Source organism: Mixophyes fleayi, chromosome 9 (genome assembly GCF_038048845.1).
Source record: "Mixophyes fleayi isolate aMixFle1 chromosome 9, aMixFle1.hap1, whole genome shotgun sequence".
NCBI classification, from domain to species: Eukaryota; Metazoa; Chordata; class Amphibia; order Anura; family Limnodynastidae; genus Mixophyes; species Mixophyes fleayi.
Window position 1 is genome coordinate 115,722,295 of NC_134410.1, and position 16,728 is coordinate 115,739,022.

At 40.8% G+C, this 16,728-nt stretch overlaps 1 protein-coding gene across 2 annotated transcripts; it reads right to left on the reverse strand.

The window, feature by feature from the left end:
• Window positions 1-4,100: 4,100 nt before the first annotated feature.
• Window positions 4,101-16,344, reverse strand: URM1 (ubiquitin related modifier 1). Of its 2 annotated transcripts, XM_075185098.1 has the most exons (5): window positions 16,275-16,344; window positions 12,711-12,781; window positions 9,475-9,556; window positions 8,762-8,810; window positions 4,101-7,111 (listed from the first exon to the last, which is right to left on the reverse strand). In XM_075185098.1, exons 1-5 carry the CDS (start codon window positions 16,307-16,309, stop codon window positions 7,043-7,045), a joined length of 306 nt encoding a protein of 101 aa, XP_075041199.1. In that variant the 5' UTR covers window positions 16,310-16,344; the 3' UTR covers window positions 4,101-7,042. The 2 variants fall into 2 exon arrangements, with proteins under 2 accessions (XP_075041199.1, XP_075041198.1); XM_075185097.1 differs by lacking the exons at window positions 12,711-12,781; window positions 16,275-16,344 and adding an exon at window positions 10,385-10,988.
• Between the last annotated feature and the right edge of the window lie 384 nt (window positions 16,345-16,728).

Sequence of the window (16,728 nt, forward strand, 5' to 3'; positions counted from 1 at the left end):
AATATCATAGTAACACTGTAATAATATTATACCAAAAAACAGACTGTCATCATCATCATTTATTTATATAGCAGCACAGTGGCCTAGTGGTTAGCACGTCTGCCTCACAGCACTGGGGTCATGAGTTCGATTCCCGACCATGGCCTTATCTGTGTGGAGTTTGTATGTTCTCCCTGTGTTTGCGTGGGTTTCCTCCGGGTGCTCCGGTTTCCTCCCACACTCCAAAAACATACTGGTACATTAATTGGCTGCAATCAAAAATTGACCCTAGGCTCTCCCTCTTTGTCTGTCTGTCTCCCTCTCGGTCTGTCTGTGTGATTGTGTGTCTATAGTAGGGAATTTAGACTGTAAGCTCCAATGGGGCAGGGACTGATGTGGATGAGTTCTCTGTACAGCGCTGCGGAATTAGTGGCGCTATATAAATAAATGATGATGATGATGATGATGATATAGCGCCAGCATATTCCGTAGCGCTGTTGTGGGCAACAGGCAGCCCTTGGGCCACCATTGACCCCCCAACATGACCTGACCACTGGACATGATCATAATACAATTCTATTACACTGTATACAGACATAGGACACTACACCCCCAACATGACCTGACCACTGGACATGATCATAATACAATTCTATTACACTCTATACAGACATAGGACACTACACCCCAACATGACCTGACCACTGGACATGATCATAATACAATTCTATTACACTCTATACAGACATAGGACACTACACCCCAACATGACCTGACCACTGGGCATGATCATAATACAATTCTATTACACTGTATACAGACATAGGACACTACACCCCCAACATGACCTGACCACTGGACATGATTATAATACAATTCTATTACACTGTATACAGACATAGGACACTACACCTCCAACATGACCTGACCACTGGACATGATCATAATACAATTCTATTACACTCTATACAGACATAGGACACTACACCCCCAACATGACCTGATCACTGGACATGATCATAATACAATTCTATTACACTATATACAGACATAGGACACTACACCCCCAACATGACCTGATCACTGGACATGATCATAATACAATTCTATTACACTATATACAGACATAGGACACTACACCTCCAACATGACCTGACCACTGGACATGGTCATAATACAATTCTATTACACTGTACACAGACATAGGACACTACACCCCCAACATGACCTGACCACTGGACATGATCATAATACAATTCTATTACACTATATACAGACATAGGACACTACACCTTAAACATGACCTGACCACTGGACATGATCATAATACAATTCTATTACACTCTATACAGACATAGGACACTACACCTCCAACATGACCTGACCACTGGACATGATCATAATACAATTCTATTACACTGTATACAGACATAGGACACTACACCCCTAACATGACCTGACCACTGGACATGATCATAATACAATTCTATTACACTCTATACAGACATAGGACACTACACCCCCAACATGACCTGACCACTGGACATGGTCATAATACAATTCTATTACACTGTATACAGACATAGGGCACTACACCCCCAACATGACCTGACCACTGGACATGATCATAATACAATTCTATTACACTATATACAGACATAGGACACTACACCTTAAACATGACCTGACCACTGGACATGATCATAATACAATTCTATTACACTCTATACAGACATAGGACACTACACCCCCAACATGACCTGACCACTGGACATGATTATAATACAATTCTATTACACTCTATACAGACATAGGACACTACACCCCCAACATGACCTGACCACTGGACATGATCATAATACAATTCTATTACACTGTATACAGACATAGGACACTACACCCCCAACATGACCTGACCACTGGACATGATCATAATACAATTCTATTACACTATATACAGACATAGGACACTACACCCCCAACATGACCTGACCACTGGACATGAATACAATTCTACTGCAGTTTAAATATCAATGTTTAACACATGTAATATTACTGATACATAATAAGAGGATATTGTTAGAACTGCATGCAGTAACCAAAGCAAGTGAGCTAGCGCTGACTTTTATTCAGTCGAAACTACCACTCATTATTATTATCCTTTATTTGTTAGGCGCCACAAGAGTTCCGCAGCGCCGTACACAGCACAAACAGTAGACAGTACAGGGTGAAACATTACTGAACAGTAAACAAAAAAATACTGACACTTCAGTAGCTCCAAGCAGGCTAATGCAGTAAAGATGGAGCAGAAGAGCAGGTAAGGACACAAGAGGGAGGAGGGCCCTGCTCAATGAGCTTACTACATCCTAAGGGAGGGTGAACAAAACTCAGGTACAAAGGGAGTGAGTTGACGTATAAGGGAGGGGAGGAGGGGTTAGGTAGAAGGTGGGTAGGCTTTGAGGAACAGGTGGGTTTTTAGTGCCAGTTTGAAGGAGCCAAGAGTGGGAGAGAGATGGATGGAGCAAGGGAGGTCATTCCAGTGAAGTGGGGCAGCACGGGAGAAGTCTTGGATTCTGGAGTGGGAAGAGGTAATCAGAGTGGAGGAGAGGTGACGGTCATTGGCCGAGCGCAGGGAGCTGGCAGGAGTGTGAATGGAGAGGAGGTTAGAGATATAGGGGGCAGTGTACTGGGAGAGTGCTTTGTACGTTGTGGTCAGGAGTTTGAAAAGGATTCTGTAGGGTATGGGGAGTCAGTGTAGGGCAAGGCAAAGAGGGGATGCGGAGGAGGAGCGGCGAGAGAGGAAGATGAGTCTAACAGAATAGAGCGGAGGGGGGCGGGGTGGGAGAGGGGGAGGCCGGAGAGAAGGAGGTTGCAGTAGTCGAGGCGGGAGATAATGAGTGCGTGGATGATAGTTTTGGTGGCATCCTGAGAGAGGAAAGGTCGGATGCGGGCAATGTTGCGAAGTTGGAAGCTACAGGCTTGGGCAAGGGATTGAATGTGGGGGGTGAAGGAGAGAGAAGAGTCGAAGGTAATGCCTAGGCAGCGAAGTTGGGTGACAGAAGAGATGGAGGTGTTATTAACAATGATAGAGAGGTCATGGTGGGAGGGGAGCCTGGGGGGAGGAAAGACAATGAGTTTAGTTTTGGAGATGTTAATTTTGAGAAATCACGAGGACATCCAGGAGGAGATGGCAGAGAGGCAGTCGGATACACGAGAGAGAAGGGTGGGGGAGTGGTCAGGCGAGGAGATGTAGAGTTGGATGTCGTCAGCGTAAAGGTGATACTGAAGACCGAAGGAGGAGAGGAGAGCACCAAGGGAGCACTCATTGGGTATCTTTTATAGCACAGACAATATGTGAAGGCACAGCTTCCCCTGTGCTTATTTTTGCATACGTGGCTATATTTATACAGACAAGCCCACAGGTTAGCGCGATAAGATGGCATCATGTTTCGAGGTACAGACATCTGTGAACCTTGATAGGTTGGGCAGATAAAGAACTTCCGTGTAGAATGTGGTCTAGCGCCAAATCAAATAAAAACCTGTCCAATAGGTGGGGTGGTCCATATTTGATCATAGTCAGTACTTTTTAAAATAACTTTATTTATAAAGTACCAACACACAGTATATTCATACAATGTAGAAAGCCAAATTAGGCCAAAATAAGGGACCATAGGCAGTACTTTAAGGTGACACTTTTACCTTTGCCAACAGAATTATTTATTGAGGAAATATAGACACCTATATAGACAACCTTGAAAAAGGAGGATGGGCAACCGTTTAACATTTTGTATAATCAACTAGGTAGCATAGGTGCTAATAACCCTTATGCTCAAATCCTAAATTTAACAAAATAAATCCAAGAAAAATACATTATTGCTCTTTAATGTTTTAATATTTATAGAGAAAAAAATAGTTTGAAATATATTTACAATGTAATATAAAATTATTTACTAAACAGCTGCCATGTAATTTCTCATCATTTCTGAGAGAAAAACGGTCTGTATCACTATACATGAAATAAAATGATGTAAATAAATTAAGTTATATCAGAATATCACATGACCATACATGAGCGATTCATAGGCTGTGATAATCAGTTTTTTTTTTATTTATAAAAAATAAAAAAACAAAAAACATTCAAGGCAAATGTTTATGTGTTATTCCAATCAACTAATAGTGCATTGATGCACAGAAAATCAAACAAATACGCAGACCAAAAAGGATGGGATGATTTTAATCACAGGATAACGGTAGACACACTGGCGACTACATATAAATCACTTTGTCTATTGGTAAGCGAAGGCGACATTTGATATATAATCACGGGGTAATGGATTCTAGAATGTTCAGGTACAGTAATGCAGTTCCCTACAAGCAGTTTTTTTTTTTTAATTTATTGCAGTATTAAAAACATACATATAGTACAACATCCTTACAATTCAAACCATTAACGCTGAAAAACAAATAAGTGGATTTTGCACGTTTCTTTATATACAAAAAAAAATGGAGGATGATTAAAGAAGACATTGCATCTAACTGTAATTTAAAAAACATAAAATTGTTGGCCAAGTGACACCACTTTTAGTCAGTGTAAAAAAAATGTTCTATAATGCACCTGGTTTTGCACCAAAAATCGCTGCAGGATAACGCCAGACCCCGTAATACCACACATTAAGCTCATCGCCGCCGTCTCGCTGATAACACGGCGTCGAACTCCCCTTGCTGCAAGCGGTTTCAGGAGAATTTAATGCAACTGAAACAAATTTATCAAGATCACCACATTTCAAACCGGTGAGACATTGATAGATGACCTTCAGGTCTAAAAACGCCTCTGTAAGCAGTAATTCAACAGTACTGAGGTTTTTTTCATTTTTTTTTATTCTGTAGGGAGAGATCAGATAGTAAGACAGTATTGCCTGTACACCTTGCATTTGACGTGGACTTGTGTACTGGAACATAAGATCCATTACTGAGGGAACCATTTAAAACATACATGACTGTAAATTTCTACAAAATGGCCGATGTGTGTGATTAAAAGGCTGCCGTTCAGTTTATGCTATTATATTACTAGATCTGACTAAACAAACATTCAAAATGGTAACCATAGGAATTAAGTATTTTTAGGATTTTACAAGATCTTTTTTTTTTTCTACAGAAAAATGAAATCTAAATAGCACATCACTTGACAGACCGTGAAAATGGCTCCTTTATGGTTTTATTAATGAAATATTTGAATAATAAAATTAACAATATCTGTTATATTTTGTCTGGTTTCTAATGTTGTGCAGTCTATACGAGCGTTTTTTTTACCTCACAATATATTTACATTGTGTGAATTCCAGACCAGTTTGCTGCATGACAGCCCGCAAGCGTTTCATCAATCACCTCTATCCCTCGCTCATTATACAACTTCTGCACCCGCTCCCCTCTTAACAATAGGCTGAAACACATTACTGAAGGACTCCCCTGTTACATAAATAAAACGTCACTGGTACATCTGCACGTATTGCCTCGGGCCATGAACGCTTCTGGCACTGTACGCAGGCAGACATATTGGGTAAGCTCTATCTTTCCCACTGCTCTGTGAAATATGTTGACCTTTACAGACAAAATGGGGTCATTAATGATGTCATCCAGATGAATAGCCAAATATTACAGTTTAAAAGAAGGGTTATCCCTCTGATCAGCTTTAAGTACTGGTCCATAACCCACTTTGCTGGCAACGGGCTAGTTGTCTAGTCACTGCAGACCACAGCAGTTGCCGATTGTATACGACATTTGCCATACAACAGCGACATTATATATCCCAATGAATTGATTGGAGATACGGAGAGGGCTTTTTATTACCGTGTTATAGCAAACACTGCAGCAGTGAACAGACTGGATGAGGGGAGGGACATAGATAGAGGGAGGGAGAGGAGAGACTAGGTGCAATTTCTGTGTCAATGCACTGAGCGAATTCCCTTCCTGTAAACGAGCATGGTGCTTAAATGGCACGGGGTGAGCAAAACAGCGGAGTAAAAAGCAATCACACTCCGCTAACAGGATTATTTTTCCACCAGTGCACATTTAATGAATCTGCTGATCAAGATATATGTACCACAATGCAATGCTGGCCTAGCCTGTAGTCAGAGAGTGAACGTTGTATAAAGTGAAACGCGTTGCTAGGGTATTTTCCTCACGGGGCCGCTATAGTGTAGTATAAAGCTTTAGGCAGGTCATGTTTCTTCAGTTCATAAAAGGCACCTCTTTTTGTATGCCAAGCACGGTAAATCAGTACTAGTTATCGATGCAGATTAATTCAGGAGAATCAAAAGTCTGGATCCTGTGGAAATAAAAATGTCAAGTTACAGATTTTAGTGCCGATCAGTTATACCCAGAGCAGGCAGTCACGCTGTGATCTGTGGGGATATTCATGAGAATTCGACCTATTACTTCAGCGAGAGACACAGCATGAAGGTCACTCTCTTCGTGCCTCACTGAACCGACAGAGGACATCCGACAAAATGTCGAATTCTCATGAATATCACCACGACAAAATGGCTGCCTCCGTTGTATCCTGGCAATTTTAAAAGATGCATTTTAAAAGGGATCAGTCTCTATTCGCTGCAATGTCTGCAACAACCGGTCTCCAAACGCTACAGTGAAAGGTGACGGTTGAGGACACGGTGACTCTGTACAGAAGGATCTGCAACGGCTTTAAAGGAAAAAAAAATTACGTATAAAATTGGAAATAAAATCTGTTTTCTTTAATTAGGATCCTCCTGGTGTGACTGACATTTTATAAAGCCACCAGTAAACAAGTTGTCCAGGATGTCTCACAGCAGATGGGTCTGACCTATTGGTTTGCAGAAGAAACATAACAGGAGCCTTGGCAGATAATGATTGCAAAAAAGGCCGTCATATGTATAATTCCAACCACACGTACATGATTTTGCTGTGAATAAGCAACATATAAAATATGTTATTTTCAGTTTTAGTCAAATCATTTTACAAAGGATTTTCCATCACGAGGGACCTCCTTGTATGTATTGAATGGTGTCACCCAGATCACCCGGCCTCTCTACCCGCCGTGTAGTGTTGAGATGAACACAATGTTGTCTTGGTCTTTTAGCGTGTAGTCCAGCTCACCCTGAAAACGTGAAAGGAAAACACATATATGGTGGACATTTACTAAAACCAATGCCTAGGTCACTCTGTAAATATTGGACCTGTAACCCATAGCAACCAGATTTTAACAGCAATATTTTAGAAAATGGAAGCAGAGCGACTGGTTACTATAGGTTACTGAACCTGTACCAATGAACCACTGAACCTAATAATAATAATTCTTTGTTTATATAGTGCCAGTATCCCAATAGGACTCAAAGCGCTTTACATTGCTGCAGAGGGTGAGGCAGCCATCTTGGGTGCTGCTATTCTATGGAAACGCTGACATTGCTCAACCAAATGAAGGGAAAATTATCTACATTACACCAAATATACAGCCCTACATACATAGTTAATTGTTTATACCATACAGTTATCACTGTGTAGCCTTTCACAAAAAATCTTGTCAGATATGACGCAAAAAGAAAAGCAACCTCCGAACACACATTTTATTTCTTTATCTTCAACTAAATTGCTGAACGCCAATATTTGGCATCCTATAAACCATTTGCATTATGGCATTAAACAAGTCTAGACACTCCGGGCCTGAGTCATTAAGGAGAGCAAAGCAGACAAAAGGAGTAACTTTGCACCTGGGCAAAACCATGTTGCATTGGAGGGGGAGTTAAATTTAAAATGTGGGAACAGATTTCTAGTTTGGGCACGGCATGTCCTAGATCAGCTTTAAATTTGAGTGTAAAAATAAAGCTTTCAAGTATTTGTGAGCTAGATGACTAAGCAGCCAGTATTTTCCTTAGATGCATCCACCCCTTGCATGGTAACATAGTTTGTCCCGGAGAACATTTACTCCTTTTTTTTTTGCCTTACTTTCCTTAATGACTCAGGGCCTTCTAGTGCAGGCCTGTCCAACCTGCGGCCCTCCAGATGTTGTGAAACTACAAGTCCCAGCATGCCCTTCCAGCTATCAACAGGTTGTCTACTGGCAAAGCATGCTGGGGCTTGTAGTTTCACAACACCTGGAGACCCGCAGGTTGGACAGGCCTGTTCTAGTGCAAAACTGGGCATCAATTTTTAAATCTGTCTTATTTATCAAAGGTGAAAATTTCTAACAAAAAAAAATTAAATAAAAATAAATTGCAACAAATATTTCCACTTAAAAACAAAAGGAAAGATCTGAATTGCTCTTTTCCTGTAAATAAACGTGTAAGTCTGTGTTTTTGGTGCTTTATCAATGTAACACATCATTTAAAAAGTAAAATAGGTTTTAGAACCCTCCAGCAATGTTGTTAATGTGGATTGTTTTTATGGGCAGGGGGAGGAAAAGCCTCATTTGTGGATCTTGCTTATGGTGCTCACAATGTAAGTCAACGGGTGGCCCATATATATATATATATATATATATATATATATATATCTTACCCAAGGGAGGCGAGTTAAAGGCAACAGGCTGAAAGGTTAACAATACTTTGTCAGGCAGTCTTTGTCTAGGTCAGTGTTGGCTAACCTGTGACACTCCAGGTGTTGTGAAACTACAAGTTCCAGCATGCTTTGCCAATATATAGCAGCTTATTGTTGGAAGAGTATGCTGAGACTTGTAGTTTCACAACACCTGGAGTGTCACAGGTTAGCCAACACTGGTCTAGGTGTAAATTAAAATGAATTGCATATTTACCATCAGTTCCCAGTCTGCATCGTTAACGAGTACCAGTATCCCCGGCCGCCTGCAGAGAGGAGAAACACAGCCGAGAGTTTATCACATGAATGGACATGTCAAAATGGAAAACACAACAACTTTATTTATTTTCTGAGGAAGAAGCTGGAAATGGCAGGTAACCATAGCCAGTATTACTCAATGCAAAATCTACTCCCCTTATAGATGTTGTCTGAATAATATACTATACTGCTATAATAAGACCAGCCATGCACATTATTAAAGACATGAACTACACACACACACACACACACGGCAGCCATTTTGTGGGGCGAGACATTTTTTCACGAGATGGCAGTCTACCAATTCCCTAAAAAACTAATGACATGACTGGGGAACGAGGCATTTTGCATAAAACCGCCTCATGTCTAAGTGACATCCCTGGGCCCTAGCGATTTGATAGGCTGCGTATTAGTCCAGCCAACAAAATGGCTTCCTCCACTGTGTGCTTCAGGACATAAGTACACTTTATAAACCTCAAAGAAAACTACAGGCATAAAAATGATAACCCTACACTGCGTAAGAGACAAATGTAGTAATTTTACAGCCCCAGCAATATAATGACCAAAAACTATATAAAAATAGAGGAATGGATGAGGATGACATGAAATAGATAGATAGAAATTGGGCAATACAAAAGGTTAATGTAGTCATATAAGGGATAATGCACTTACACTGTATCACCTTGAATAAACAGCTCGGGTCGATCTTTCAGTAAATTCTCCTTGATCCAAACCAGCAACTGTCTGATGTCCCCTGACAGAAACAAGAACACGGTCACCTGACAGCCATTTTGTCTCATGAGACTTGACTAACTTCTATCTCTAACATAAAGAGGAGCCCCATAAGCTGGATTTTAAGGCATTTCTGTGATGACTTTATGACCTGTCCCACCAGCATATTTTATTCCATATAGCCCGGGCCGTAAATATCATACAAAGCACTCTGTGTGTTAATAATAAAAATAAGTGTCATTTTTTTTTTTTTTTTAATCCAGTATTTTTATTGGAATTTTTCAAGATACAAACATACCAAACAACAAAAAGAAAAACAATCGCATACACATTAGAATTAAATGACGCAGTTTACAAAACTTCAATAAAGCATAATAACAGTATATGTGCTATACTCATTAGGATCATACATTGTAAATGCTTATACATAGGTATGTTACACATGCAGGGTTCACCATATGTACTCAGATATTTATTATAAGAACTACGGGAGCCATACATTTAAGTATTCGGAACATCTGGACTAGATGACACAGGATAAAGTGGAGACTCTAACCATCTGTACCATATACTCTCAAATTTCTTCATAGCCTGTCTGCTAGTATAGGCAAATCTCTCGTGCCTTATGGTGGTATTAACCAGTGCCTTCCAATTTTTAACCGTGGGACACGTCGGGGCTAACCACAGCCTCGCTATACAGGCCTTAGCCAACATCAATAATAAGTGTCATTTTAATGGAGTCAAACAAAAAAAGGTCTGGAAAAAAATGTGAAAATATTGTTGCACACGGACGTATATACGTCTGTATTCAAGGGAAATGGGAGACCATGCCAGCGGCCATTATACCCACGACAGCAGCAGTTACACATGCCGTGTACCCACAACATGGTGCCCAGGAGACGACGCCCACGCTGCGGGGAGGGACGGAGGCTCTGGCTGTGATGGAGAGCAGCGCTGGTCACCGCAGGGTCAGGCGCAGGGGACTCGAAGGCTCGTTCATCAGCCTGACTGGAGAGAGGGTCAGAGAGTTCTGCTTGGTTCCCACACGCCCACATTCTCGGTCCAGGGAAGCTATTGTATGGGGGAGTTACCATGGAGAGCCCAGCATCACTGCACATTACCCATTGTTCCAAGTCTGGGAAGGGGCCATTCCTTCTGTCTAATGAGTAACCGAAATGCTATTAAAATGTTGTACTACAGTACAACCCCGTGCAGCCAAACCCCGACAACAAAAGAGGCGTTATAATTCTCTGGTGCAGAAATCGTGAGATTTCCTTTAAAGTAGACTCTTATTTTATTCATTCTTCTGCCAGGGGGTGTGATCGACTCGCTGTGATTACAACTAGAACGTACAATGGCTCTCGTAATGTTCTTTTCAGCCCACCGTAAGCATCACATGACGCTCGGACAACGTTGTATTACAACGCATACAATGCCATAGCCAAACATTGCTGTAGATCAGATGCACCCCATAGTGGTAGGAGTGCACCCATGTACAAGTGGGCTTTTATAGTCAGATAAAGCTCCGTGACGCAAGGCTAGGAATAGTCTCGGAACAGATCCCGAAACACGACAGCGAGTTCCGCGGAACACAGTGTTCTCTCCTTCGTTCACTGGCTCTTAGCGCGATTGAGCATCTGTGAAATAAAATGGAAGGAACTATTGGGAGTGAAGACCGACCACCACCTAATTTGGGGCAGCGATGGGAGACACAGAAGATCATCATCATTTATTTATATAGCGCCACTAATTATATAGCGCCACTGAACTCACTCACATCAGTCCCTGCCCCATTGGAGCTTACAGTCTAAATTCCATAATATAGACACAGACAGACAGAGAGACAGAGAGACAGAGAGACAGAGAGACAGAGAGACAGAGAGACACTAGGGTCAATTTTGATAGCAGTCAATTAACCTACCTGTATGTTTTTTGGAGTGTGGGGGGAAACCAGAGCACCCGGAGGAAACCCACGCAAACACGGGGAGAACATACAAACTCCACACAGATAAGGCCATGGTTGGGAATTGAACTCATGACCCCAGTGCTGTGAGGCAGAAGTGCTAACCACTAGGCCACCGTGCTGCCCACAGAAGATGACATAGGCTGGCATCACAGTATTCCACGTCCAACTTCTTGTTGGACGTGGATGTACTTAAACAAGCATCAGTTATATATAATACCTTTATGAATTCAGGCTGCTCTGGAGGGAAATGGGGAGTAAATCGCAATTAGGTGACTATATCTAATAAAGAGCTCGCTCATTATACAGCGTTGCTACTATCTCAGAGAAGGTTATTTCGAGTTGACAAGTCCAATTTAATTTCACTACTTCCAAATGTCCCACTTTCTGTTGCTAGAAATAGAAAATAAAAAGGTCTGCAAAAAGGATTGCACTTTACACTATTTATTTAAATAGACCTAAACTGCCCCATTCAGGCAAGAACAAGCCCTATAGAACCCTCACTCCACCAATGACAATCCAGAACACTGGGTGGGATTGCAGGGGGGGTGGATCAATATAATGATAATAGGGATGCAGGATAAACTTCACAGATGTGTTGACTCTTTGTTTAATTAACCAGAAAGTAGTTCTTTTGAAAAGCAATTTCGCACAGGGGGCTCAGCCATGAGCAAACAGTGCCGGTCAGTTAGCAGGAGGGGGGCACGGGAACAGCTGGCATCATCTCACATGTGAACTGCATCCTAATCAGTTTAAATGGCTCACAGCAGAGCCCACCCCCCACTTTATGCAGTATCCTGACAATAAACTCCATAGAGACGACAAAAAAAAAAGAAAAAAAAAAAAAAGAAGAGAACTCAGGGGACGAAAGCTGCTCCTGACGGGGTCCTCCTAAATTGTCCTCTATACAATCTCCACGCTCACGGATCCCAAATAAACATTTTCATAGGGATGTGTGACATCACACTGCTAACTTAATTACATCACTTGTCACATGGCCCAGCGCACACGCCTGTGTCTGTCTCCTCCTCCCGGGCACCTATCCATCTCATTCCTCTGGTTTTCCAGAATTAGGCGCCGTTCAAATAGAAGGAACAGGACAATATCCAAAATATAGTCTACTGAGGATGTGCGCAGGTTGTTTTAAATAATGCATAAGCCTTACACTTATCATAAGGGTTATCCCTCAAGCAGTATGGTCAAAGTTACTCACAAGGAATTGATCGTTCGGGCAAGTTCACATGGTGTCTCTTGATCCCCTGAAACAGCAGCTCAGCTCCGCCTCTGAAATAAGATAATAAATACATGAGATATGCGGACATCTCTTGCACAGAGGAGGGGGTGTCTCACACACACACACACACACACAGAAAAGTACCACAACAGAGCCTAGAGGAGACAAAGGATTCCCCCGCAGGTTCCTGCAGGACACGGGTCCAATATTAGCATATCTATGTCCTGCTCTCTAGGGTACGAATCAGAAGTAAAACAAGCTCCATCTGTAGAGAGCGACCTGCAGGTTTATTTATTCCTTTGGATTGAGGGAGAAGCGCTCATCTCGTTTCTGACAGTACAGTGCAGGACTTAAACATGGAAACCAAAATACAAGGTTCAACAGGAAGAGACTTTTGTGCTCAAACCACTATTAGCAAATAATTTTTATTTTATTAAATCACATCATTGTAGACGTTCATTTATTGGTTTGCATATACCCTCGTGCAACTTTTACTAAGTGCACTGTATTTTTTCCAGCCTTGTATTCATATCATTAGGTTAGGGATTTTTATTTATTTTTGCTACATTGGAACTTTAAAGAGAACCTTCTAACAAGTGACTATTTTATATGGTGACTGCTGCACTAAGCAAAAAAACTAAATATAACATAAAAGGCTTCACCCAGGAGAGAGCATAAAGAACGGCATGCACAGTATACTTCGTCTTCTGTGTCGGACCACATACCACGCCCAATTTACTCCCAGCAAATTGATAGGCTGCATTGTCAAGAATACCAGTCTAGCCCACAAAATGGCTGCCCCCACCGTGTGCAGGCAACAGCTGCCCTTATATTCACAACATATTAGAACTTATTTCATGTTTTAACATATAGTCTCTCCCAATGTTACCCTACACAAAGGAGTAGTAACCATTTGACTTGCGTAACCACAAAGTCCAACCTAATTACCTCACAGGATGTACTTAAACAAGCATCAGTTATATATAATGACTTTATACGTGTGTACACAGCCTATAAATTCACAAAGTGCCTCAATGGTGTCACTAGTTCCCGGTGAATTGATAGACTGCAGTCAAATATTGGTTGAGCTTACAAAATGGCTAACTCCACTGCACTACTGATGTTAGCTGTGATCACTGGACTGACAGAACACCCTCCTCCGCTATGGTTCACCATTTCTTACCATTGAATGTACCATGAAAGCTGAATTCTATATTAAATCATCATTCAAATAACCCAAATCTCACTTACAATAGATTATTTTGCCAATGTGCGGTACTGCATTGTTTCTGAATCGCCTTCTCAAGCAGCGGCGATAGTTTAGAGAACTGATACACGACAGGGCAGATTTAAAAATGGACTTCACATAAAGCAACACTGATCTGTTTAAGACAATGTTGGACAATCCTTGTAGCCAGTAGCCCCAATACATAACTTTTCAATATCTTTATTCCATATGCCAATGTGGACATGTCTGTCTCGGCTTCATAAAATCTCAAGTGGGCGCACCAATTTCTAGAACACTTTGTCAATTGGTGATTTAAGAGATATGTTCTATCATTGTTATTATTATTATTTGTTAGAAACACAAATGAGCTAGTTTTGGATAGAATTAGGGTGAGATAAGAACAACTAGAAAATCACCATTACTCCATTTTTAATCTTTAATCAATTTTTTTCCTTTATTGAAAGCCTGTGACAGTGCCCTCGATCAAAAGTGCATTAAAAAAATGTGATGAACACAAAAAAGTGTAACACTGGGGTGAGAACTTCAGAAACTACTCAAAAGAGGGAGGGTCCTTCTATCCCTGACCCCCAATATGAAAAGGTGACTTAGAGGACAAGGGTCTTCAGACCCCACTTGGCCATAAAGCTAGTTGGATGCCTTTACCCTGAGATTGTCCAGAGCTTCATCCAGGGTTCGAACGCCTGCCCCCTTCGGGAAGAGGGGTACCTTGGGGTTTCAGGTGGGAAGGAACCGGATGGCCCCACATCCTCCCCTCTAAATTATTAATTTTATTCTTCTCTAAGGAATATTTATATACTGAATGTTACGCTGCCAGAGCGGACAGTACAAGTAATGAAAACTTAAAAAGTTGCCAGAGTGGGAGACAGGATCTCCTGATTAAGACTGCAGGATCCACTGGATCAGGGGAAATGCAAGATAAGTTGGAGTTTCTTGTTTCACTTACCTCAACTAATTACACCCAAAATTATATTTTTAGTATTTACCAGAATTATCATTTTCATTCATCTCCCCAAAGCTACAATGGCAGAGATTTATCATCATTATTTTTAAATTTCTACAATTGCTGATCAGTCATACAATGTGCACTAATTGTCTGACACAATGGTAGTAGATTATAAGCTTGCGAGCAGGGTTCTCTTACCTCTCTGTCTGTATGTATTACCCAGTATTGTTTTATTGATGTTTGTTCCCAATTGTAAAGTGCTACGGAATTTGCTGGCGCTACATAAATAAATGTTGATGATGATGATTGTGTCAACGATCTATTTTAACTGGCTGGTCTATTGAACCCGCCAATAGAAGCACAGCACAGGCAGACTAAAACCATCCATGTTCATAAGCCCTTAATGTACAGTGAAAGTCACTGATCACCTATACTTGGAATTAAATAATACAGCACCATTTGTATGAACCTGATTAAGAAAAGAATTAAAAAAAAATAATAATAATTTGCTATACTACTATATGAATATCATATAGACAGAATTTGTGTGTGTATAAATGTTCCATACCATGAAATAATTTGAGCTATTGGTCAACATATTTATAATTGATGTGCCAAGATATAGCTTAAATTCCAATTAATGGATTGCAGAACACTTTGTTCCTTGAACCTAAAATCTGAGATGATATAATGTTTAGGACAAGTGCAAAACTGCTGCCTCAACTGTTTCATCTAGCTAATGTCATCACGTCTGAATGTAAACAATCTAGGACTCCTAGTGCGTCTACTGTGTTGTCTGGATGACAAAATGTGTCAAAAGTGATCAGACCTGTCAGTGCGGGGTCATCATTAGAAAAGGGTGTCCTGGAGTATAGCTGGGTGTGGGGGTGTGTGTGTGTGATATAGAGATATATATATATATATATATATATATATATATATATATATATATATATATGTCATAATGACCATCATTTAGTGCCAATGCCCAGCAATATTTATTCATAGACGTTGTATCTATTATACAAGCAGTCTGCCACACCAGATCTCAGAAAGCATAGGAAGCTTTGCACCATTTCTGCTCTCCCTGAATGCATTCACTGCCAGCCGTGGTATATAACTTAGTATATGAGGGAGATAAGACAAGCTGACCCCTCCTAGGTACTAATCACCGAGAGAGCTGTCATCTTACTGACTCACCTGCTCGTGGCACCATCACATTACATGGATCATATTAAAAACAGAAAACTAAGATACGATTAGATAGACCAGACCCCGCCTCACAACAACATACCGACACAGCTAAATGCTCTTATACAAAAATGGATTAAACAATGAATGAAATACTTACCCAAACTCCAGCTGCAGACATAAGGGCGCCGCCATATTGCTACACTCACCGGAAATAGAGTAGCGGGCAGCGGAAGTGCAGGGTGCAGCGCTTCAAGTTGTCACGGCGATGAGATACCGGTGAAAAAAAAGCTGGCATAAAAATGCTCCTTTATTATAATTCGCTGCTGTCACCAAATAATTATGGATATTTATGGTATCATAGTATCTATGTTTGCACATAAAGTGAAAATGAAATCAAGGAAATTAAATATGTGGATTCATTTTATTATATATTTGGTGTAATTAATATTATTTAACAGTTTAATAGACCAATGCCAAATGGAGGTCAACATATTTGTTTTAAAGTCTCACGGTACCATAAAGTTGCCAATTCTGGAGAATATGTTTTACTGACAATTGTTAAGCTGTATCAAAATGAGACCAGTACTGGAAGTAAAAGCGGCTTGTACACA

Coding starts and splice junctions, on each gene's coding strand:
- URM1 (XM_075185097.1), bottom strand. CDS start 10,652: ATGTGCAGTGATGCTGGGCTCTCCATGGTAACTCCCCCATACAATAGC. Junction 8,811..9,474: donor TTTATTCAAGGTGATACAGT/GTAAGTGCATTA, acceptor TCCTCTCTGCAG/GCGGCCGGGGATACTGGTAC. Junction 7,112..8,761: donor ATGCAGACTGGGAACTGATG/GTAAATATGCAA, acceptor TCACGTTTTCAG/GGTGAGCTGGACTACACGCT.